This window comes from Trichoderma reesei (assembly GCF_000167675.1).
Source record: "Trichoderma reesei QM6a unplaced genomic scaffold TRIREscaffold_6, whole genome shotgun sequence".
Classification (NCBI taxonomy): Eukaryota; Fungi; Ascomycota; class Sordariomycetes; order Hypocreales; family Hypocreaceae; genus Trichoderma; species Trichoderma reesei.
The window spans coordinates 163426-187833 of record NW_006711153.1 but is presented as its reverse complement, the minus strand read 5'-3'; the positions used below and the strand labels follow the sequence as shown (position 1 = coordinate 187833).

Here is a 24408-nt window from a genome sequence, read left to right as displayed (position 1 = left end):
ACCGTCCGTGTACGAGAAGTGAAGAATCCGAAAGCACAATTGCGTCAGCCAACTGGCAGCGAAGATGCATCTCATTCTCACCGGTGCCACAGGGCTCATTGGCTCGAGCGTCCTGGACGCCATGCTCAGAACGACTGAGATCACAAAAATCTCCATCCTAAGTCGCAGGCCAGTCGCCATGGCGGAAGACGCCAAAGATGCTAGGGTGAATGTCATCATTCACAAGGACTTTTCGAGATACAACTCAGAGGTACTCAGCAAGCTTCAGGGCGCGAGTGGTGCGGTCTGGGCTCTTGGTGTCAGCCAAACGAAAGTTTCCAAGGAGTAAGTTGACCGCGGTGCGCATTTGTATGAGGGAAGGAAAACCAACGTACCGCGAAAACAGGGAGTTCATCAAGATTACAAAAGACTACCCTCTTGCGGGGGCGGAGGCATTCTCGTCACTTGCCCCAAACAATGGTCCGTTTCGATTCGTGTTTGTGTCTGGCCAAGGCTCAACCCAGACCCCGGGTCGATTTGCCAGTCTCTACAGTAGAACCAAGGGTGAGGTTGAGGCTGCATTGTCTCAAATGCGCATCACATATCCCCGCCTCCTGGTCGACGCGGTGGGGCCCGGGTTCGTCGACAGCAAGAACCACGCGGCAATCCAGCCGTATCTCCCAGATCAGGGTTTGTTTGTTGACGGGAGTAAGATGTTGCTGAGAAAGCCGATCGAGGTCGGCGCCAAGTGGTTGCATTGTCCGAGCGAGCCAATGGGACGATTCTTGGTCGGTATGGCATTAGGAAAGTACGAAGCTCGGTTGCAAGCGGGGGATGTTCAGTTCGAGACGTTGAATGGCGGGTTGAGGATCATCAAGAATGTGGCGCTGAAACAGTTGGTTAGTCAAGAGGACTAGAGGGAGGATGACTGGGTATGCCGGGACTTGACTCACAAGTGGATATCGAGAGACTGTCGAGGGAAGGGAAGCAACTAAAGGCATTGCCGAACAAACGATGTGGAAGAAGATTGAAGGCATTGTCGAAGTTGAACGGTCGGTGGATGACGTTGCGAATATTGGATTGGCATTCCTGCTGGCTGGTGAGCAAGGATTCTCGAAGTTCAACAGACAAAAAGAACTGGCGGCAAATGCTGATGCTGTGAGCCATGTCGGTCATTCGCCCGTCTGAGCTCCGTATCGGGTATGCGATGGCTTGCAAGCGGTGGATATTGCACGGCAATGGTTGATCACGGCCGGCTTGATAGACCAGCGACGAGGGAGAATGATGGCTGAAGAGCATAAGTGCAATGAAGGAGGACTATTGAAGGGAGTTTAAAGAGACCAAACTACATTTGTGTCGCTGCGAGTTGTGCGTGGTCTGTGAAGCGAGTTTGGCGAGGCGCGTTTCAGAGCCACGCAGCAGGAAAGAGCAAGCAGAAGGAAGGAGCAAGCAGCACCTGCACATTGAAGAGACTGACCGCATCACAAGACCTCGTTGGGCAATGAAGGTGGAATTTGGAATGAAATGAATTGAAAAATACTTGCAACTGGATTCGCATCGTTCATCGACATACTGGAAGTGCAGCTAAATTGGGCGGCAGTCGCGAAAGATGCATCGTGAGATTCATTCACATCAAATCGTATCGCTGCTCGGGAATGAGCTGCAATTGGTAGGCGACGTGCCGGCTGGCCAATACACAATATGACAGCAAAATTCAGAAGACTGACTCATTGATTTCCTGTAGTACGATATCACTGATGGCGACCTCTTTGCACAGAAGCCGCGGGAGTGTGCACCATGGCAAGAAGATGCCCGACGAACGTCTCTTTCTCTGCATGCGTCTGCTACACAGTTCATCTCAGTCCGACTGCTCCACTGTTCCTTGAGCTCACGACGCTTGCCGCCAACTATTTAGTAGTAAGTAGTTCGACGAGCATCAGCGTGAAATTCGGCTTGTTGGTCCCTGTCGTGAGCGCGCGTCTCAGTGGTACTGATGCCGACACTCTGACGTCAAACTTGTGGTGTCGTCGCATCACCGCCCGTCCCTGGAAGATGGAGAGTCCTGCGAAGGAGAGATCTTACACAGCTTCTATGTGCACTGTCATGGACTCAGTACTTTCAATTACAAAGTTTCACTAAATAGTGAAGCATTGATCGAAGGCATACAACTGTCCCCCTAGCTGTTCAACTGATTCAGTTCTGGAGTTGAGTTGACGTGCAGTCGTTACCCATGGGAGGCTCCATACACTGTTGGGTGTCTACCTACATAATGCGCTGCAGCTTAGCGAGCTTCAGAAGCGTGCGGCTTGCAGTCCCCTGTAACGATGCGCTACAGAATTAAGGTTTAGGCCGAGATCTCCGCACCCCACGTCATCGATGATGCAAATGAGATCCTCAGTTTATAAACAGACGAGAATTTCCAGCTCGGCAATGTCCGTTTGGCTCCTCTTATCTGATCAACTATTGAAAATAGCAATATTTTCCTTATTGCCATCTTGAAAGTTCCAATTTAAATCGACAACAACACCATGTATATCAACAAGCTCACCGCCGCAGGGCTGGCTCTCGCCAGCGTCACAATGAGTACGACATCCCCTCGCTTAACCACCTACCAAACCTTGGCTGGTGCAGCCCCAACCCAACAAATCTCCTACAACCAAGAAATGAGCAGCCCATTGACTAACGCAAACCATCTCTACCTTAGCCGGCGACACCGTTGCCAAGGGCCGCGTCCTCGACTTTGCGGTCGAAAAGTGCCTCGACAGCGACGGCAACGTACGCTGCTCCAAGCCGTTCCCCGTCAAGGAAGGCGGCTGCTACAAGCTCGAGTGGTCGACCAAGGGCGCTCTTTCACACACGACGATTGAGGTCAAGGATGCGGGAAGCGGCGAGATGGTCTACTACAGAGATACGGATGGCAAGTGGAAGCCCAAGAAGAATGAGCTGGTATATCTGGACTTCAAGCCCAAAATTTGGGGGCAAGGGAACGAGACTGTTGATTACGAGGTGACGAGGTGCGATGATGATAACGAGTTGTGAGCAACTGCGATATGGCTGTAATCAGATTGAACACATCTTAGATATTCACATGGGTGTTTTTCGAAAACTATACGATGTATTATGCTACGAACGCTATTTGGGGACCGTCTGCCGCGACACCAACCAGTCATGGTCTTGCGGGAGGTTCTTTGTCAAAGAATACTTGCAATACCAGTGTCGATGCTGGGAAGCAGGATGTCAAGCGCCCAATTGAGCTTTTACAGAGATGTCACGCATGCGTATTGCACTATTGCAGCTTGAACGCTTCCAGTTACGTCCGCCCGCAAGGCTGAGATCCAAGACTTGCAATCCAATAAGTACTAGACTGCGCGAATCATATTGTGAGCGGATCGGACTCCCAGACTTGGCTGACTCATGTTGAGAGAGTCACCAATAAGATGGTGACTGGCAGTTGCTCAGGATCGCGATTGGTCACCCAAAGCACCAAAGTTGGCTGCACAAGTACATACTGCTAAGTCTCCCTCTCGGCCTAAATGTTAAGCATAACCGTTGGCGCCGCTGCGGTTCGGAACCAATAACGAAATCTCCTTCACAGGTGATGAGAACTGGTCCCGTTTTTCAGGGTCTGTATTAAAAGCTGTCTTCTAGGAAGGTCATACCTAGGTAGCTAGTATGCTGCTGTCCAAACACGGCCAGCATATTCTGGATCTCATTCAATACGGAGTACCTATGCGCCCTTATTCCATCTATTCCGCATCTCTAGAAGGCCCCAGTTTCTTCTCGAGGTGGACCAGCCGGCAAATAACCAAACGTGGCAATTCGAGGAACTCTTTCTCGTCGTTCTCTCTCAAGATTATGTCAGACGCCGCGATGTAGCTCATAGCAAATGCGTTCCACGCCTTCTTCTGGATCTGCATGCTCTGTAACGGCCTGGGGAAGAAAGGCTCGTTGAACCAGATTGCCCTAGAGGCGTTTGCCAGACCTTCATTATCCATGGTCATGGGCCGGACGCGGTGGAAGTCGAGGAGCCACAGCTTGGTGGTGCGCCGAGTAGCCTCCTGACGAGCCGCCCATGAGCGTCCTCCATTTGTCGAAGATGCTGTGCCTGGACTTCCGGTACTATGACTGGACGAAACAGGAATCTCATCCCGGCTTGTCATCTCACAAGAGCCGCCCAGGACGAACTTGACGCCGCGACCATCCACCTTGGCACCCCAATGCAGGAGAGCCATAGAAACGGCCACCTTTCGGGCCATGACCTCGACATCCATATTGATCTTGAGCATCTGGCGGAGATTCATGGACCGACACTTCTCCAGAAGAAACAATGTCGTCTGGCAACCACATCCTTTTCGGCCAAGGTAAAGGCGCGCCACACAGTCGGCGTTGCTGCTGCTTGCCTCGGCCAAGGCCTTGAATGTTGGTTCCCCCAACTTTGACACCAGGGCCCGGCGAATAGGGTCTGGAAGCAGCCGGATCTGCTCTGCCACAAGAGCGTTCTCCGAGGCACGGGACCTGGGGCCAGCCTTCATTGCCAGCTGCTGCCACCCGTCAAGATTGCTCGAGATGTCTTCCAGATCAAGGAAGAGGCTTTCGGGTACATTTACTGCAGTAAAGCCCCATTCTTGGAACTGCCCCCAGATGTTGTTGTGCAAATCTTGATGATAATCCAAGTCTCCAATACGCCGGCGTTGTGAAGTCGGGGATGTAGGGGGCACCACCTCGGTGGAATCGGTGTCACTTGGTATCGAGGACAAGGTGAATACCGAGGTCAAATCAGTTGATAAGTTTGCCAGGCGAATAATCGACCCTTCGTTTACGGGAGCAGTGTCGGGAGGAGATTCGGTCACTCTCTCGAGGAACGCAGCAATCTGAAGCCATTCTGGGAAATATGGCGATATCATCGGCAGATGGTGAGTTCCTGGGGCACAAAGAGCCTGAAGACGATTTGAACAGGCCCGGTCTTTCATTCTGGCACTTTGTGTCGCGGGGCGGCCTGAATATAGGGACCCAGGCGAATCAAGGCAATAAAGAATAGACAAGTGGGATCTAGGTTAGAGAAGAGTAAAGCCAAAGGAATAGACACCTCTGGAAGTCATGGAATTGGGGGGATTGGCAACATAAAGATGGTGGTTCCGAGGGGACAAAGTGCGAGGATATCGAACTCGGACGAGATGAGGACAGGGCTACTTTATATGGCGAAGAGAACTCAACGCTGATGAAACTCTCTCAAGCTACCATAGGCCAGCAACGAAATAACAACTTTGTCCGAGCTACAACATACCTCGTTTAAACTAGCTCACAGTCCCTTGGTGCTGTTCTGGGATTTGTTCCACGTGGCGGAGGCGCCATCTGTTAAGGTTGAGAGCTTACTCGTTACTTTACACCCAAGGTACGGATAGCAGTGGATTAATGAAGTACTCACATCGTAAAGATCAGGTGCCTTCTCTGATCAGAGAAGTCACCAGAAGCGTGGCAGGATGCGCGCCTACAGAGTTGACAGAAATAATCGCGTAGTGCAAGGTTAAGGGCAAAGTACATACCTGATTCATATGAGTGCCACATGGGCGAGGGAAGTAAATTTAACACACCTGCAAGATCTGTATTCCGGGGCTCGGGTTGCAGAGACCAACAAATGACATTAGCAAGCAGGTAGTCAAACCCATGGAAAGCGACTGTACTTGCCTAAGCGCATCCAGTGTCAAACGGGATAGGGTTGCCGATACCTAGAGAGTGATAGCATTTTCGTAGGAGTCAATGGAGGCGATGGATTGGAGAAACATACCTGATGGGTGAAGTAGCATCTGATATATCTCGGTTATCGGGTCCTAGATAGGTACATAGCAGAAAGCACAAAGAGGCCCAGAAGAGGAGAGTAAACATACCTGGTCAATGTGGGCTGGACCGCAGACCGTTATCACGACCAACCTACAAACGTGACAGCAAGGCACACACATACCAAAGTGCACGGATTGGGGTTTCACATACCTTTTCAAATCCAGTTTTCTTCGTGGCCAATGGTCGAGATCTGTAAGGTTGACAGCATGGAGCAGGGCAAAGACATGAAATGAGGAGGACACATACCTGCCGATTTTCAATATTGGATGAGACCCGGTTCATTGGCCCTATGTAGACGACAGCTCAAAGCTCATAACATCCAGTTGGAGAAGAGAATGGAACATACCTGCTGGGTGACAGTATAGACTGCGGCCTGATTGCTGAAGCCTATGAAGACGACAGTGACGAGTTCACAACAGAGCCGGGGAAAGAGGAGAGCACATACCTGCTGAGTCTCCGTGGCATCCGAGGTCGGTTCGCCAAAGCGTGAGAGATGGGGAGTCAGCAAAGGCAAAATAAAATCTGGAGGAAAGGAATGTACATACCGTTTCTAGTGCTCCTCATGATCAGGTTGTCTGAATGGCCAGGCCGAGGGGGAAAGGCCCCCCTTATATAGATGCACAATCTGCAGGGGCGGAGACTTGACAGCTCAACTTTCCCGCAGACCATCGCAGCCTTGGACTCGGATACTTGTGTGTGATGGGGTGCGGTGATAGCTTGAAATTTGTTTCCGGGAACCAACATGAGCGGCAACATTTGTGTTGCTGGAGATCGTGAGAACATAGTCTTGGGCATCCTATGTCGGAAAGCGATGTTGAGCGTCCGCAGGAAGTATGCGTTTCGATGACGAGGGAGAGATCAGAGTTCTGCAGAAGTCACCGGGTGGCACCACGCACGATTTGCCTCGAAGTCTTGCAGGTGACGCCGAGTCGAGAGTATCCTGGGTATAAGCCGCCAAGGTAAGTCGCCGGTAGGTCTCCGGAATCGATTGTCGCGAAAGGGTCTGAAAAAACCACTTCAGCTGTCAGTATTCTCTCTTCACATTGCAACAGGGACATGCAGTAACGAAGGGGCCGAAGCATACACAACAGAACAGTTGCTGCTGTCCAAAGCCACGGACTGGGTTGGAAATCTCGAGAACCGCAGCGAAAGCCCACGGAGACTTCGTGATCAAACTCACCTATTGCGTGGCTAGTCAAGAGAACGTCGCCACTGTACGGCTACCCAACAGTTGGGAAGCACGTTGGGGTCGTTCTTTCACCGCCAAATGAAGCATGACTGCTCGAATATCGCCGTGGTGTGGATTTGTTTCCGTAGAATGTCCGCGTAAAACGATGTCTCCGCAATGTCTCGCAGGTGATGGACGGAGCTGTTCGGTCTTGAGCAAAGCTCCGCATGTTGACTTCCACAGGGAAATTGATGATGGAAAATTGGCAACAGAACATTTGGCAAAGAAGTGTCAGAGAATCAAGTCTTGTGCGGGAGAATCAAATCGATATGAGGGTGCAGGCATCGTGAGAGGAAGGAGTTCCTTCTCGATGTGGTCTGCAACAAATGGGCACCTTGATGGCCTCTATCATTGACATCACAGACTCCATGATAGGGCATCCCCTCCAGTCACTTCCTTCCGTTGCTGCCAGGTTCCTTATCAGATGATTCATCCTTGATCACATCCCATATTGAAGGCAGGCGGGAGTTCCAAAATTCCTCAAACATACCTCAGTAAGTACCTAGGTAGGTAGCTACCAGCAAACATCTAGCTCTTCTCAGCGACTTCAACAATTCTTCCTCACTCTATAGCATTATTCTCGATGTACACTGGAATATTCCACGGGGGCGAAACCTTGTGTAGACCGAGGATGGGGAGTTTGAATGCCGGAAATTGGACAAAAGATACCAGCCTCCTGCCCTACCTACTTAGGTACCTACCCTAGGAAAGGGGCCAATCACAGAGAAAATTCTTCGAAGGCAACTGACATTGTTGAGTGCATCTTCCGATGCTGCGATCTTTTAGACAATGGATAGAGAGCTCTGGTGCAGATGCGCAGTTCAACTGCCATCGTCAGCTGGAGTCGCGACCTCCTCGGATTCCATTTGGCATCGGTGTCCACACGACCCAGCCTAAAATCACCACAACGACATGGTAACGCCACCCCAAAGATGAAACACTGAGGGAGAGAAAGCAAAGGAATGCAACACAGGCGATTCAGTCACTTCATCTCCTTCTCGTCCACCGATCACTGCTCAGCTGGCACAGAACCAACCATGATGAGCCAACAATGCATTAATAGCCACCATCCTCTCACTCAGATCTGAGTGATACTCTTAACCAGATCGAGCCGCCCTGAACGCGGGTCCATGCATGAAACAACCCTCCTATGACACCTGGCATGTGTACATGATGATGGCTCGTCGTAACATGAGCCATCCCTATGCCCCATTATATGCACATTGCTCATCATGCGGGTTATAGCAGCTTCCTACTTCGTCTCATGATGGACATGTTCTCGTTTGGCATCATGTTCGGGACACTGGTATTCTGAACCACCTGCCGACGCTTCTCTTCAGCCTCGGATTCGTCTTCCCGAACTCATGGGGAGATACAAGACATTTGTCCAACAGTGTTGCCGCCCTACACCGGCCGGTCATTGTAAACGTCGGGACGATCTACAAGATAATTGTCACCGTTACCGCGATGCAATGCAAGCTAACGAGCCCCATCCACTCCCTTGGGACCCCAGCACGGTCCAACTACAGGTTAATCCCACCAGCCTCGATCAAGGGGCCAGAACCGGGATCGCCGCCACCCACTCGTGCATCGCAGCCTGCTGTTAGTGACACAGGGGTTGCTCTTGTGTAACCTGAGCGTTGGGGGCGGCGGGGTTACCCTGCTGGCTGCATGATCGCCTCCAGGTCCAAGCTCCCGTTGACCCTCATGGCGAGTCTTACAAGCGACCAACGACATTGAAAGGACACAGACATGCACTTCAACTGAACCATGGTCCTGGATTCGGACGAAAGTGGGTTCGTAGGATAAGGGTGATCTGTGCTGACAGTAAAACCTGGTCCTCAAGGTACGGTATGTAGATCGATACGGCAAGGGTCCAGCCACTGATCAAACGCGAAATTGCCTGAAGTTTCCAAGCGTGTACATGGTGCCTGGCAAAAATGCAGAAGCATCAGGTTGATGGATACAGAACTTGCCCAAGTGATTGTAGTATTTCCCCTTTGCGCCAACAAAAAACAGCAAAACACCAAGCTGGATACTCAGATTCTCCCCCTCCAGGCCGTCCAAACAGGACTGATGCAAAGCAAGCCAGGCAAACGACTCCAAGCGAACCATTCCAAACAGAAACATATCACGCAAAATCGCTTCACAGGAGCATTCACTTTTGAGAGAGAAAAAAAAAAAAAAAAAAAAAAAAAAAAAACCAAAGCCAAACACAAAGTAACTGGGATCAAACGCCAATGGGAGGCGAATCTGCCAGAATGTGAACTTTCCGAGTGGCTCGAACCACTTCAGGATTTGCGCCGAGGTAGCGCTCCGATTTGAAACTTAATTCCAGATGCGTCAGTCGGTTGCAACCGAGACTGTAGGAGGCTGGTGGCTTGGGCGACTCACCTCCAATTGAGATTGGCCTTGACAACACATTTGATGCCCTCAATGTACTTTCGGACCTCAACATCAGCCTCCCTGCCCCAGCTCGGAAGGCTTGCCTCGGCTTTGTCCCATCGCTCATAGCGGCGCTCGAGGAGCCTGCCGACTGTGTTGAATGCCTTTTGTGCCGACATGCCGTTCCGTCGACAGACTGTGACCATGTTGTGCGGTACGCCCTCTGCCTGCGCGGGTTCAGTATGTCATGAGTCTGAAGCCGAGGTAACAAAAGAACCAAGAAGAAGAAAAAATCCCACCTGTTCCTTGCGATAGGAGAGAATATCGTTTGATCTGTGGCCGTGTTAGACCACAACGCTACTTGGTGAAGGGATAACAATGTGAGCTCACATGGCCACCATATCCTGGCCAAGATTCTCCAGCTCCTGGATAATGGGATGCTCAAACACCTCATCCGGCACTCGGAGGCGATGTGCGTATTCAACAAGGTAGTATAGAGGCCTGCATCCAGCAGACTCTCGGCGAATCATGGCAATTTCCTCCAGTGTCGGGATCTTTCCAGAGAATTGATGATCGATTTGGGTGAGAGCGCCTCGGCAGTATCCCTGCATGGCAAGGGCAAATCTTCTCTGCACGCCTTTTGGTGTTCTCTGCAACGCGAAGCGTCAGCAAAACGCAAGACGGGCAAGAGGGATGAGATTGGGGGGTCAACAGACTAGAGCCATTCTCTCAACGACCGTGTCGTGAAACTGCACGATGCGAAGCCGGTCTTGAGAGTTCAAATTCGCCGTATTGCCCAACATGGGCATCATGAGGCTCTCCATGACGCGTTGAGATTCTTCCGGCTCGTTGCGAAGATGCCCATTATCAAACACTATGAGGGAGTGAGTATCACGCTGCAGTGCATCGAAGTTGAAGCTTAGGGGGGAGTTGAACCCACTGTCATCGTATGGAAATACCTATATCGCGAAGTTGGAATGACCTTCGATTAACACAGCACAATACAATGGTTAGTCATGGCTTATGCTTACCCAGTTCCCCCAATCGCAGATGGTACGAAATCTCGCTCGAGAGGCAAAGGGAGCGGCAATGGCACAAAAGTATGAAAAGTCGCATTTGTTCACTCTCTTCCTCATGCTCGGCTCGAAAGAGCAGAACCTTGCAATAACATCACGTCAACACATGGCGTCATGTAGGATGTTGAAAGCAGAGGAAAGCCAATCACCTCGCAAGCCCTTCTTCAGACTCCAACTTAACCGATTGGTAGTGAGGATTGATGCGAGGCGGCTGCTTGAGGAACGTCTGGAACATGTCAGGAAGGAGCACCGTGATCTGCTCCGGTTCCATTCTGTCAATGGAAGGCATGGTGATGTTGTTGCCGTTGGCGTAAGCGTTGGATCAGAGGAGATGTGCTTCTGCAACTGATGGCTATGGGAAGAGAGACAGGGCATGAGCATGGTGAAGCTGCCTATTCCTAACGTTATATACGATTTGGAATACATAGGTATGCTGCGTTCGGGCTATAGTCCTTCGATATATAGTCGTATATGCCAACGCATGCATTGTGTCCGTCTAGATGCGTCCGAGCGCTACGCCGGCGTCTGTATCACAGATGGTTGAGAGACAGGGGAACAGTGGCAAGCTAGGGAAGAAAGGGAAGCCCGATTTCCTCATTCGAGTACCGACTCGGTACGGATGCGATCCTCTGAGTAAGCGCTGCATAAAAAGCGGGTTGAAAGGGAGCATTGCGATAAGCTCAGGCGTCCGTGGGTTGTCCGGGAAGTCGACCATGCCGGCATGAAGGTTTGAAGTTGGCGGTTGGATCGAGCAATGTTACCATCATAATGGCGCTTTGGCCTCTTTTGAGGACGTGCATCCGGAGGAGCTCCCTCGGCTAACTTGGCGGGAGGACCCTGCTCCATCAACTTGCAGATCGATGCAGAAGCCAAGGTATGTGACATGGGCGACGTACATACGGCCTTCGGCAAAAGAAGTAATAAATCGACGCGGGGTTTTCTTTGCCGCCCTTGTGATGATCGTAGGAGTGATGGAGCTGCAGAGTACTTCCACTTTGGTAGTCACTGAGAGCCATGTGAACAAGCCGTATGTCACTCACTTACCCGGTGTCTCAGTTGACTGACTGGCTGAAAGCGTTGTCGTGGGTTTGTCGCGGCTGTTAGCCATGCCTACTTGTCCAAGATGTGAAGACGCTGATTCGGCTCAGGCGGCGACAGAATCTCAGGTAGGAGAAGGGCGCGCCGGCACGGAACACTGTCAGTTGACGTCTGTTGGCCAGACCTGCCGGTTCGGGCAGTGGGAGGAGCAGGGGGATCAGATCGGACGGCGCTAAAATCAAGAGATGGGATGGGAATCCTCCGTAGGACCAGATGATGGCCGTCCGTGGTGGTTTCGGACTGAAGCCCGAAGGATCGGATGCTGCATTGACGAGAGAATTAGCCAAATGCGGTGACTGTACGTAGACGACGGTGGTTCAAGCCAGACGATGTTGGCGTTGGTGGTGCCAACATAAAGGGCAGGGGGACTGGAACTGACGGTGGGCAGGGAGAATTGGATACCGAAGAGGGGATGAACGTCCTCGTGCCGTTTCTATGGCTCGCTGCTGAGACCTGCATCGCTGGCGATGAGCAGACAGAAAGACTGGTGCTCGCCGACATCACCGGTGATGTTAGTCGGGTTGCGAGAGGCACGAGCCGACATCTACCTCCTATTGATTCGGGGGCAGGGCGGGCCAATGGAACGTCTGTTGGCTGTGTGGGGAGAGCGTATAAGCGTGTGTGGCCGCAAACGAGCACGCATACCTCCAGTTGCATCGAGATGGTAAGAGGCTGTATAAAGTGAGGGTGTTGTCGACGCGGCGAGAGGGAAATTCGATGAGCGACGAGACTGTCGTTCGATTTTTCAGCGTACATCATTGCATTATCTGAGCGGCACAAGCGAGACCTTGCTTGTTGGCATCACGTCTGCTCCTACTCTGCAACGCAGTGTCGAATCAGCATCACGATGGCTTTCCATAGAGTGGGAAACTACACATTCCAGTGGACAGACCTTCACTTACCTCGAGAGAAGACGGACCCCCTGCGCCACGAGTACGACACACTGGGGCACAATGCGGTCAAGAGGCTGCAGCAAATTGCGCGGCAAAGAAAGGGAGAGGCATCCGTCAAGCCCACCCTCTGTCCCGGCGGCTTCGACATGTATGCCGTTCTCCGCGATTACCATGACCAAGACGACGTCTTGAACCGGCTGTGGAACGAGGTTCATACAGTTCCTGACTGGGTGGACTGGGCGCAGATTGAACGTGGGCAAAAGTTCTTTTACCGCTACGCTCCCGCCAACCTGATGGGTTTCATGCTGCAGGCATTCGTGGGCGAGAACTCTTCGGTACCTGGCGTCGTCGAAGTCTTGGTGCGAACAGGCGGGTTCTCGACGAAGGTACTGCTGCGTCGACTACTCGAGACCTTCCAGCATCTTCTTCAGGTGACGGCCAACTTAGAGTCAATTCAACCGGGGGGCCAAGGCCACACAACGACGGTTCGAGTGCGGCTGCTCCATGCTGCTGTGAGAGAGCGAATCCTGCGTCTGGTCAAGAGTCGACCTGACTACTTTGACGTGGCCAAGTTCGGAGTGCCTGTCAATGTTCTGGACTCGATCCATTCCATTTGTGTGTACTCTTGTGGCCACATGTGGCTCCAACTTCCGCAGATGGGGGTGTTTCCCACTGAGCAGGAAAAGACCGACTACATCGCGCTGTTTCGCTATGTTGGATATCTGCTAGCCACTCCTCACGAATACTTCTCGAGCGTGGCGCAGGCCAAGGCCACGATGGAGAGCATGCTGCTGCACGAGCTGCAAGTCACCGAGACGTCGCGGATCGTGGGCCACAATATGATCGAGTGCATCAAGGACCGGGCTCCATTACGCGTGTCGGTAGGCTTCATAGAGGCTGGGAGTCGAATCCTCAACGGCGATGAGCTTTGTGATTCCTTGGGCTTGGGGAAGCCTGGATTTCTGGCATACGGTTGCTGGAGAGGCCATTGCTGGTTCGTTCAGAGTCTAGCTCTTGTGCAAAGATGGGTTCCAGGGGCCGACGAGGCGGTGGTGCGATACTTTAGAAACACGCTGTATGAGACGCTTGTCAATAGCAAGAGGGAACTCAGGGGAAGATCGGAGATGGACTTTAGGCACGTCCCGCAGATGGGCAAGCGGATTGGCAAAGAGGGCAGCGAACTGCCGAAATTCACCGGCTCACTTGTAGATCGACCGCTGGAGATGTTTTACCTGGCGGTGTTTGGATTGGGATGCGTACTTTGGCTGGGAGTCGTAGGTGCGATACTGCGGATGCATTTGTTGATGCTGTCGTGAACTCGAGGAGTCTTGGTAGGTAAGGTACTACTGTAGGTAGGTTGTCGCTGTCTGAATGGAAAGAGTGTACAGTAGGTAGTTGGTGTTTCAGATGGAAAGTATGGTCGCACGTGATGCAGTCACGAGTCACAGTTCAAGCAATCTTATCGATACCCAGAAATCGTCATCAGCGTTACTTAGAGAATCATCCTTCATCAACGTTCAGCTAGGTACGCATTGGAGAGAGATTCGCTCTGTGTGCTTGGCTCAATCTCATCAAGTTCAATCTTGCCTCTAGGTTATGTCCCTGTTGAAGCCATCACCGCTGCAGGACAGTAAGGCGAGGCAGAATACGACGTCATGCTGCAAACAACCAGGGCTTGCTATCCGCGTATGTGCTGAGTCAGCATCCTTGACCACCTCCACTGATGTCCCCGAGCCTGAACGAGAGATGAAGAGCTGAAACGCGAGTCGGCGAACTGCTTCTTGTTGGTAAATTGAGTTCAATTTGCAGCCGCGACCAAGAAACAAACAACCTTGTACTGTGATTGCCCGCCGCGGCTACACGCGCCACTAGAAGTGTTGTTTTTCAGCCCTGTTTGCGCCACTGGAGATTGTAGTTGCCTTATTCCCGCCTTGTCTGAGAGGGGAGAGGGTGGGATGAGTTTCTCCCACTTGACACTACGCTCCTTTCGAGCTAGTCGCCAAGGCTCACTAGGCTCGGACCGGACTAGCCACGGCCTGAACGGTCCAGTGGCTTGGCAGCTTGCGACCTAATAATAATTCCAGCCGTTGGTGTGCCGCTAGCGAACCGCATTAAAATCTGACAGCGCCATTGCCGATCCACGGGAGCACGTTGTTGCGCGCCGAAGAGTAAGCGAGACCCTCGGGATACGGCACCTTGGGCGTCGCTTGGGGGCGAATACGGGGTAGCGAGGAGGTCAGTGTACAAGTACACTTCTTCCCAAGCCCGCCGCTGGCTGACATTGTCTAGCCGAGTCAAGTGGGATAAAAAAGAACAAAAAAAAAAGGCGAAGTTGCCAAGCGCAGAAGGAGGGAAAAATCGGCAGAACAAGCAGAGAGAAAGTGGTGAGGCGGGACGGGTGTGGCGGGATGAGAAGGATTCCAACCATCTGAAGTGCTAGCGCAACAGAGCCTCATGAGCTTTGACTGCAGACTGAAAAGAACGCAAGAGAAGCGTGGAAAGAATAGGGGCAACTATCCACGAACTACATGTATCGAGCATGTTATCGCCCAGTGATCTTGATGCTTGATTGCTGTGACAAGGCAGTCAAAATGGCATGTTACTTGTATGTATGTAGGTAGGTAGGTACTTCTGGGCTTCTTTGAATGTCCGTTTAGTAAGCAATGCGTTAGCAATGGTTTAAAAAAGACGACAGGGAAAAGAAGCCGGCCGGCCTGATGAATGTCGTTTGTTTCCAGGTCGGCGATCCAGGGGTGTTTTGGGCTGGACGAACGAACCATGGCTTACAGACGACGATGACCTCGTAATTTGTTAGCCTAATAGGGCTCAGTCCACCCAGCCCCTGCCTCTGCAAGCACAGGGGATATCACAGCCTAGCTGGTGGATACAAATTACATTTGATCACGTTGTGATTAATGGGTTCCGGAGCAAAAGCCAGGATATTCACCAAGGCGGGATGCCGGGATGGACAGTCATACTAGTAGTCATACTAGGCGCGAGAGGAACTGCGAAGCCATAGAGAGGAGAGTCAACGAGACTCCCGTGACAGTTCCTTCACTGACAGATACAAAGAGATGCAGAGCGGAGATCACAACGAGGTTGTGATACCCCAGAACCCAGCAGAACGGACGATATATTAATTCCAGAAGACACCATCCATGCGGACCATTCATGTCTCTATTCCTCACACACACACACACAGGGCTGACTGGTTCCAACAGGCCTGCCAGCAGGGCTCCAAGAGGCAAAACACGCCTGATCCTTTGGGGTATAAGATTCAGCGGCCCCAGTCTGTATTAATAGATGCCGCCGCTCTGAATGGCTGCCGGCTTAGCCTGATGCCCAGTTTGTCGTAGTCAGCGCATTTTCTTCCACCATCAATTATCCCGGTTGTGAGAACCCGCCTCCACCTCTGGCTTGTTTATCTTGGAATTGTTTCCTCTTTGCTCTTTGCAGCCCGATGCTTGCTTGCTGATGCTGATGCTGCCCCGTTTTAGAGTGGCACCGCTCTCGTCCGGGGAATCTGACAGGCATTTTTTTCTCTCTCTCTTCTCTCGGGTCTCTGCGTGTCTCTCCTCCCTCTGGCTGACTGACTGACCCGCCCACTCTCTGCTCTTCTTCTCTTCCTCTTCCTCTTGTCTCGAACTCTTCTCCTCTTTTTAATTCTCCATTTCCTTGGTTCCTCTTCTTTCTTCTTGCTGTTCTTTCGTTTTTCCTTTTGTCTGTTGCTCGAGTCATTTGGGCGGTGAACGGGCATCGCTGAGCTAAGCTGCCACCTCTGCTTTTGCTCCAGCTCTAGTGCCAGCTTCTGCTTCTGCTTCTGGTGTCGCCATCTCGTCCTCTTCTATCAACCTAATTCCGCCAATTCTCCAGAGCCATGACAAGGTCGTGGAGCGTCGCCCTGCTGGCGGCCAGCAGCCTGATCGGCACCGCCAGCAGCACGTCCATGTTCGCCTTCTACACAGGGTCGCAGAAGGGCGTCCAGATCGGCATGCAGGACCCCAATACGGGCGAAATCTGGGTCAACAACTGCAACGCCAACATCAATGGCGCACCATTGTTTCCGACATCGCCTCACATTGTGCTGCCAACAAACCACAAGCCCAAGAAGGGGGGCAGCATCGCGGCCACGGGCTGGTGGGACTCACAGCATGTCATCGTGAGTTACCTATCATGGCCCTGAGGGCATGGGCAGCTTGAGCATCGGCTAACCACACGCAGGCCTCCGTGTTCTGGCACTCAGAAGACGGCGACATCGTCAACGGCTACTACCAGTGCGATGGCGAGTCCGGCAACTTTGTCTTGCAGGGCGAGTACGTAATCTCTCAGACGGCCAACATCCCGTCCTCTGACATCCACCCCAACACGGGTCTGGCTGTCGAGCTGCTGGGAAGCACCGAGGGCTATCGCGTGTTTTACCACGACAAGGACAGCCAGGTGCACTCTCTGTCTTACACCAACAAGATCAACTGGAACTACTATGGCACCGTGTCCCAGGATCCCTCCTTCGGCATGGCCCTGGCATCTGCCCATTCGTCTGACAACAACATCACCGTCGTCTTCCCGAAGAGCACCAAGGATATTGAGGTGTCTCGCCTGAACAAGGACGGAACCTATCATATCTGTAAGTCGTCTTCTTTGTCTTTTCTCTCTTGTCCGAAATGTTTCCGACGTTTCATTGGTTCAGCAAGAATGTTTCAATGTTTCAACGCTTCACGAACCCCCATTTACCTACCTAATCCAGAGCTGACACAAACCCCCCCCTGCAGCCACGTTTCCCGAGACAATCCAGAACATCCCCACAAACAACACAGCGCCCTCCAAGATCGACATCAACCCAAAGGTGCCTGCCAAGTTCACTCTCCCCGCCTGGAACGGCAAGCCAGGCGGCTTGGGCGTCGCCATCGACAACGACTACACCCGCAGTGTCTTCTGGATTGGCACCGACAAGAAGCTGCATGAGGCTGCCAACATCAACTTTGAGTGGCAGATGATGCCCAACCAGTCCACGCAAGCCTGGCCCCTGGCTGACGAAGCCAACGCCGACTTGGCCGTTACCTACAACTTCGACTCGAGCGAGGCGTGGGTATACTATGTGTCCAACAACACCGTCATTCAGGCCTACCGCGGCTCCAACGGTACCTGGAGCAAGGCCTCCGTGGTGCCAACCTCGACCACCGTCCCCGGCAGCGGCGATGGCGGTTCCGACTCCGGCCCCGACTCGGGAGACGGCGACGGCGACAGCAGCCCCAGCACCGGACTCTCGCCGGGAGCCAAGGCCGGCATCGGCATCGGCGTCAGCGTGGGAGCCATCGGCGTTGGACTGCTCGGCCTGTTCTTCTTCCTCCGCCGACGACGCCAACGTGCCGCTGCCGCCGCCGCCGAGGCGGACAAGGAGCAGCCCACCACCAACATGGGTCAATACCAAGCCCCCAGCGAGCAGGCTCTGTACATGGCTGACGGGTCGTTAGCACCGGCATACACGCCGCAAACGCCGTACGACGCCCACGACCCTTCCAAGAAGGGCACGCCCGCCATGACCATGAGCAGCATGCACAGCAGCAACGTGGTGTCGCCGCTCGTCGAGATGGAGCAGCCGCCCACGATTCACGAGCTGCCTCCTACAAACTTTACTTATGAGCTCCCTGCCGATAACGTGGAGCGCAGGTGACTCCTGGGGAACGGCGCGGATGGCCAACAGTAGAAATGGGGTTCTCTTATGTCTTATGTTTCTTGGTTTCAATGTCATTTTATCATATACCTTATGTCTCCTTTGGGTTACCAAGCATCTTTTAGAGCAAAACGAGTCTTGAATAAGCATTAGCGATTTGTTTGTTGAGAAAACCACGCATCTATTCATAATTATATCTACACTTCTTTTCTCTGCTCTAATCACTGTATGACTGGGGTGCCCCTTCGCATGTATGTACATACATGCTTGGTTTAGTGCTTATTTCACTGCCGCGGCAAAGGCAGCGGCTTTTTGGCCCCCGAGTTCCAGGTAGAATGAAGTGTCAGCGAAGGTGTTGTCGTAGCCGACGAACTTTTCGTTGGTGGGGAGTTGATTCGTCTTTAGGCAAGGCAGACTTTGGGTTCCTACACAAGTAAGAGAACGTTAGAATTGGTCAGCTGTAGTTGCAAGTGGATGATGAGACAAACCTTCGTTGATCTCGTCAAACATGGCGTTGAAGGCAAACAACGGCTTGACTGGCAGGGACGTGATGGCGTCGGCCTGCATCGAGTAAAAAGAGCCATTGTATCGCGGGAAGTAGTCAAAGTTGGCCGGCGTTGTGACGCCGTTGAGGTGGTAGGCAGAGGTGCCGGGCCAGATTAGGGGAGCATGGTCGATGCCGAGGGACTGGAGGGTTCTTTTTGTCGCGTTAGTTGACAAGTTTCGACACCCCGAACTGATCAGAACTGCCAGTTCCAGAAAGTAAAGATAGCACTCACTGAGAGTCGGGTATCTGCGTCGTCGTGTGGTAACCGTTCTTATACCCTCCCTCGCTATAACTGCCCACCGTCCACGGACTAATCAGATTGGCCGCCTTGTACGCCGACGCAAACCCCGTATTGGCCCTGACTTCCGCCCCAAAGGTTGACGGCACGCCGTATCCAACGTACGCCCCAGCGCCCTTGAGCTGCGTGGCAATGTTGGCGCCGTCCGTGACGTTGATGTGGACCGTCGGGAAGCCGACGCCAAAGACCATGACGGCGGGCTTGCCGTTGTGATGGAGGTAGGCGGGCGAGGAGGTGTAGGGCTTCACCTTGGTGTTGTAGTCGGCCAGGATCTGGGCGGCGACGCTGCCGGTGGCCGAGTTGCCGCCCGAGGCGTCGTATTCCACCATGAAGCCTCGGCCGTACTTGACGGCGGCGGCTTCGACTTGATTGAGGATCTGTTGATGTTAGCTGGGAGTCCCATCTGGACGGTTGAGTCCGCTTTGCTTGTGTATATACTCGGCTCAATGCGGATGGGAACTGTGCGATTGACTCACCGTGATGAAGGAGGCATCGTCCAAGTGACTCAAGAATCGCTGCACAATGACTCCGTCAAGTCCATACTGCTGCATCCACTTGAAATGCAAATCGACAACTCCCTCGCAGGTATTGTCATACAGCTGCACCGGCTGCCCATTGGGTGCCGTCAGGGTGGAAGCGAAGAGGCAGTTTGCCGGATACTGGCTGACATCGGGCACAAACTCGAATTCGACTATTGACTGTTAGAGACTGTCTTCTCCTCTTCAGTTGGTGACCAGACATACCATTTCCAGGACCGGGAGTTCCGCCGTTTGGAGACCAGTGGTTGTTGACGCCCGCCGCTGGCTTGCGGAACCAGCCCTGGTAGCCGTACAGCCATTTCCCCTTTAGTGTTGAAGTATCAACCGCCGCCGCTCTGGCATGTTCTTCATGAGCCCTCGCGTGGTTGTCGTGGATGTGTGCTGTTACGGTGGCTACAGCAGCCAGCAGCAGTGAGGGCAAAGAAGCACGCATCGTGATGGCTCTTTCTACGCAGAGGAAGAGAAATGCACTCCTCGATCTTAGTTACAGCCAGGAATCAGCGGTTTCAGCTTCGGCATTGAGTCTGAGCGCCGGTCTTATATATATTTACGTTCCTTTGACCATTCAACTGCCTCGACTCTAACACGTCCGTGGACACGGAGTCTATCAATATAGTAATCCAGAGATTAAAACTACCGGTGAGCCACCCGACTTGTTTCGACGCCGTCGTCAGCATGGCGCGGCATCTGCATTGCAAGGGAAAAAAGGCCCGATGAAACCTCGCGGATATCAACCCCTGTCAACAGCAAGAAAACAGCGACTTCAACAAAACACTGAAGACGAACAATGGCTGGACACGTCCTCGGTAGATGTCGGCAGTGCTGTCTGGATTGCATAGAGTAGGTACGTGTAATTATGGGGTTGAATGCTACGCTGATGGTAGGTGGGCACAAGTGATCAGATGCGTGTAACATTGCTTTTGGTGTATTAGTTGTTGTCGGATGATCTGTGCCGGGCGGATGTTGTCTGCGCTTTTCCGTCGGATGAGCGAGTATAAGATATATAGGCTATCTATTGCTTACCTGGTAGGCTATCTATTGCTTACCTGGTAGGCTATCTATTGCTTACCTGGTAGGCTATCTATTCAGGTTGCTTCTCACGCCATGCGCCCGGTGAAGGATTTGAGAGTAACAACATGAGAATCCTCAAGTATCTAAAGACTCAAGAACTCTTCAATTCAATACTTCTACCAATCGAGCCTGAATTCAACGTAAAAGCCGCTTCCGCTTGAGGCAAGTTTCGCTTCGGCGGCGACTTGTGCCCAGTCAACCTCCTCAAGTCACGCTTTTCCGCTTGACAGTAGCGGTCAGAAAACTAAACACTTTCTGATGAGAAGATCATATATAGGTTTCCATTCGAGGTGGAGAAAGATTGTGTCCCCCCAATGCTCACTGCGGCTTACGAGTATGGTCATGAAATAGGAAGCTGCCCAGAAGGATAACTACTTGTCGTTGATCAGACCATATCATAGAACGACGGACTATCGCTAGAGATCGTCGGGTCTGCGTTGATGCCCTATGTGGAAGCTGGTCTTTGCTAATAAGACTCTACATGGTATATGCATATGTTGCTTTGTGGAGGGACAGACCTATAGGATATTTTGAAGTGGCACAGGGAGGTAATGATGATCCAAGGTAACGCTAGATTTCTCGACAAGCACCCTAAACTCCGATGGCTGAGATAGCTTGTCAAACCTCAGGTGAGTGGTGTGCAGAAGTTCTATGCTTGAACCTCAATAGGTAGTCATGTGTCTTTCATGGATTGTCCGCACATCCCACACAGCTGCCGTTACTCATTCTCCCCAGTCTTTTCAGCATCTGAGGCCGGAATGGCAATCTCTTCCAGCCAAATTGCCTTCCCCTCCTCATCCAGTTCCCCCATAGTGAATGCCTCTACCTTTGTCATTGTGCCATCCTTGCCCGTTCCCCTCGCCGTATGTCTCTCGGCAAACATGTTTCCGTCGCGTAGAAAGTGATGGCACTCGATAGCAACAGAATTTGTCCTGGCGCGTATCGCTTGGATGTAGGGGACGAACTTTTCCCATGACATCCGGTTCTGGTTGACGGTGATGATGGAATCTTTGGTGTAGAGATTGAGGAGACTGTTCTCGACATCGGAATCAGAACAGTTAAAGGCGGTATAGATTGCGGCAGCAAAACTGTCTTTGTTTGTAAAGGGACTCGGCTTTGACATGCTGCCTGTGATAAGAATGTCTGTGAGTCGAATGATCGTATTTGCTATCTGATGAACAGGTTGGGTAACTTCTCCTCCTGTCTTAGATACAGAGAATTCCAGTACTTGTCAGCTTACGCGCTGATTCAATCCGCACAGTGCTTCTTCTTTTTAGTTTGCTCTTTGTGATCAACATCGAGTGATACTGCTTACTCTGATCATACCTAGTCATTAACTACACAAAACAATAGAACGTGAAATTCAAGCGCATGTCTAGCTCAAGGTTATTATGACCAACCTAATCGGCTGGCTATCGCCAAAATCAGCTCATGGCAGCTGCAGATCCCCCTTCGTCACTAGCTCGGATAATCGAAGAATGTAGTTTCCAATCCTCTTCGGATATGCCTTGAGGACAGAAGCCTCCATTTCTTGCCATGTCTTGGTCTCCGCATCGAGCTTTGCCCAGGTGCGAATGTACTGCTTGGTTGCCTCCAAGTTGTCGAGCCCAAAGCCATCAGTGGACAAGCGATGAGAGGGCACGACGACCTTGGGATGGAGCTTTGCGACTTCGTCGACGGCTTCAATCCATTTATGACGGAGCTCAGGCGTTGTGTTTTCCGCAAGGTACTGATAACACCCGCCATATACAACATCTCCTCCAACAATAAGATCTAGGGAGGGCACGTGAAGCACGGTTGACGAGGCAGTATCACCACCCACAACCTCAACAGCGCGGAACTCGTGGCCATCCACATTGAAGCTGTCCTTTCCCTTGGGGAGAGCCTCTACCGTGAGATTAGGCTTTGGACCCTCCTGAAGCTCTGGGAAAGTTGGAACCCAAAAGCCGTCCCAGAAGGCAGGGGAAAGCTGTTCCTGCATGTGCTCATATGTGCCCTGCGTTGCACGAATGACAGCTTCAGGAAACCGCTCCTGTATGACACCAGCGGCAAAGAAGTGATCGCCGTGGCCGTGAGTGATGTAGATGGTGCTCAGTTTGCGGCCCTCGATGATCTCGGCAATCCAGTCAGCCACGGGTTCGGCGCGAGATCGAACGGTGGGAGTGTCGACCAAGACGGCCTCTCTGGGGGTCGTGATGAGTGTGAAAGTGGTAGGATTGAAGATGACGGGGTCTGTAAAGTTTTGGCCGGCGAGGTTGGCCGGGACGGGAGAGTCCCAGTATGTGTAGGCCTGGATGTGGTGGCCTTGGGCAATTGGAGTCGCGGACATGATGTTTGTGAGTTGATGACTTGTTGGCTGGCTGAGATGGTTGCTATGATTGAGTCAACATCTTGGTCAGGCTTTGAGCTTTTTAAAATGCTTTGAACTCTTCGATCCTCATCTCAACAGAACAGCGGAATGTTCCGTGTGGTTGTCAATTCGGATCGGGGATTAGTGATATCTAGCCCAGTGCGTAAAGCGAAGGAACGAGCCATTATATCCTCGCCATGAGAAGGTTATAGAGCATCATCGCCACTTTTCAATTGAGCCTGTTCAGTGGCACGAACAGCTCGTATGTGCGCGTGCAGTTGACTATTCAGCTGGCGTATGTATATGCCGAGGCCGGACGGGACTTTCCTGCTCGCGATGAGGAATCATCTGGGTTCACTAAACATTATTTCTAATCAGCTGCAATATGTGTGTGAGCCGCTCCATACAAATATCACGGTGACATGGTGCTCATCCGTACTGTATGAATGTCATGTACAGACAGCGTATATATTGACGACGATGCGAACGATGACTTGAAAGCATAACGCTGGTGTCGTCTTCTGCAAGCGACTGCTCGAGTCGTGACCTCGATGAGAGGAATGTGCGCTCGTTGGCATCTGACAATGACGAAGCGTTTGGTTTCGATGTCGAACGGCGTCGGCAGCTTGGGTACGGTCTTGCTGTACGCACCCGACAGGCTTCTCCTTGTTATTTGGCTGCTTCGAAGACACAGCAGTCGAATAAGGTGTCGCGAGACGGGTTATCATTATTCCTTCAGCAGGCGGCGTCGGCTGGAAGTCTCGAAAGGAACTGCAATGCCCAGCCCGAAAGTGTCATATGTGTTAGCATCTCGAAGCAGCACCAACATTACTCGTGTTTTGACATCGTCAACCCTTGTCATTCGACATCTTGTATCGTCGTAAGCCATGAGCGGGTTCCATGCCGAGAGCGATGGATCCGCTTGTGATCCAATGAACGAATCTTGGTGCCCCATGAAATGCATACTTGCAAGGTCGATGCACAATCGAATGCGCTTTCTCTCCCGACGATTCACCAAACCGGTCGACTCGGTAGTCCACAGGAAGGCAGAGGTCTGAAGGGGCAGAGGCTTGCGAGAGCCAGTCAAGAAAGCCAGAGGAAGTTGGGGAGGGTTGGCTCGATCATCGATGTCGTCAATGTATCGCCGTCTCGTACCGAGGCTTGGTGCTGTGCAGGCCGGGTCTCATCAGAGGCGGCAGTGTACAAGTCTCAATCAATATGCCGTAGAAGCGATGACGAGCTGAGAGGATCTGTTCTGGAAGGCGCCTTTCCTATCGCTGCTCGTCCATCGTCAGCATCTGCGATAGCCTCAGTTCGGCGCTTCGTGGGAATCATGATACCTTCATCTTTCATCTGCTCGTTCGCGCTGCCTTCAAGCCTAGCCATCAACCTGGCACTGGCCATTCATCAACCTCAAAAAGCGGCGGTGCGATGC

At 52.2% G+C, this 24408-nt stretch overlaps 8 protein-coding genes across 8 annotated transcripts; 4 read left to right on the top strand and 4 right to left on the bottom strand.

The window, feature by feature from the left end:
• Positions 1-64: 64 nt before the first annotated feature.
• On the top strand, positions 65-896 carry TRIREDRAFT_59491 (uncharacterized protein; the record flags this gene model as incomplete). Its single annotated transcript, XM_006964180.1, has 2 exons — positions 65-324; positions 386-896. The coding sequence occupies 2 exons, from the start codon at positions 65-67 to the stop codon at positions 894-896; spliced, it is 771 nt and encodes a 256-aa protein (XP_006964242.1).
• Positions 897-2507: 1611 nt separating this feature from the next.
• On the top strand, positions 2508-3018 carry TRIREDRAFT_105844 (uncharacterized protein; the record flags this gene model as incomplete). Its single annotated transcript, XM_006964179.1, has 2 exons — positions 2508-2562; positions 2684-3018. 2 exons carry the CDS (start codon positions 2508-2510, stop codon positions 3016-3018), a joined length of 390 nt encoding a protein of 129 aa, XP_006964241.1.
• A 707-nt stretch (positions 3019-3725) lies between these two features.
• TRIREDRAFT_105843 (uncharacterized protein) lies at positions 3726-8084 on the bottom strand (the record flags this gene model as incomplete). The annotated part of the gene is made up of 15 exons (XM_006964027.1): positions 3726-4916; positions 5283-5331; positions 5405-5522; positions 5571-5654; positions 5765-5807; positions 5865-5907; positions 5939-6007; positions 6164-6204; positions 6263-6339; positions 6484-6581; positions 6714-6820; positions 6902-6997; positions 7536-7547; positions 7747-7824; positions 8082-8084. 15 exons carry the CDS (start codon positions 8082-8084, stop codon positions 3726-3728), a joined length of 2109 nt encoding a protein of 702 aa, XP_006964089.1.
• A 1191-nt stretch (positions 8085-9275) lies between these two features.
• On the bottom strand, positions 9276-10777 carry TRIREDRAFT_59597 (uncharacterized protein; the record flags this gene model as incomplete). The annotated part of the gene is made up of 7 exons (XM_006964026.1): positions 9276-9372; positions 9440-9657; positions 9829-10080; positions 10147-10304; positions 10371-10389; positions 10462-10588; positions 10656-10777. The coding sequence occupies 7 exons, from the start codon at positions 10775-10777 to the stop codon at positions 9276-9278; spliced, it is 993 nt and encodes a 330-aa protein (XP_006964088.1).
• Positions 10778-12451: 1674 nt separating this feature from the next.
• TRIREDRAFT_59558 (uncharacterized protein) lies at positions 12452-13813 on the top strand (the record flags this gene model as incomplete). The annotated part of the gene is made up of 1 exon (XM_006964178.1): positions 12452-13813. One exon carries the CDS (start codon positions 12452-12454, stop codon positions 13811-13813), a length of 1362 nt encoding a protein of 453 aa, XP_006964240.1.
• A 2561-nt stretch (positions 13814-16374) lies between these two features.
• On the top strand, positions 16375-18168 carry TRIREDRAFT_105840 (uncharacterized protein; the record flags this gene model as incomplete). The annotated part of the gene is made up of 3 exons (XM_006964177.1): positions 16375-16656; positions 16719-17121; positions 17267-18168. 3 exons carry the CDS (start codon positions 16375-16377, stop codon positions 18166-18168), a joined length of 1587 nt encoding a protein of 528 aa, XP_006964239.1.
• A 232-nt stretch (positions 18169-18400) lies between these two features.
• TRIREDRAFT_121136 (uncharacterized protein) lies at positions 18401-20017 on the bottom strand. Its single transcript, XM_006964025.1, has 5 exons — positions 19757-20017; positions 19490-19704; positions 18948-19390; positions 18657-18865; positions 18401-18593 (listed from the first exon to the last, which is right to left on the bottom strand). Exons 1-5 carry the CDS (start codon positions 19983-19985, stop codon positions 18448-18450), a joined length of 1242 nt encoding a protein of 413 aa, XP_006964087.1. The 5' UTR covers positions 19986-20017; the 3' UTR covers positions 18401-18447.
• A 1324-nt stretch (positions 20018-21341) lies between these two features.
• TRIREDRAFT_105838 (uncharacterized protein) lies at positions 21342-22952 on the bottom strand (the record flags this gene model as incomplete). Its single annotated transcript, XM_006964024.1, has 3 exons — positions 21342-21766; positions 21939-21960; positions 22083-22952. The coding sequence occupies 3 exons, from the start codon at positions 22950-22952 to the stop codon at positions 21342-21344; spliced, it is 1317 nt and encodes a 438-aa protein (XP_006964086.1).
• Between the last annotated feature and the right edge of the window lie 1456 nt (positions 22953-24408).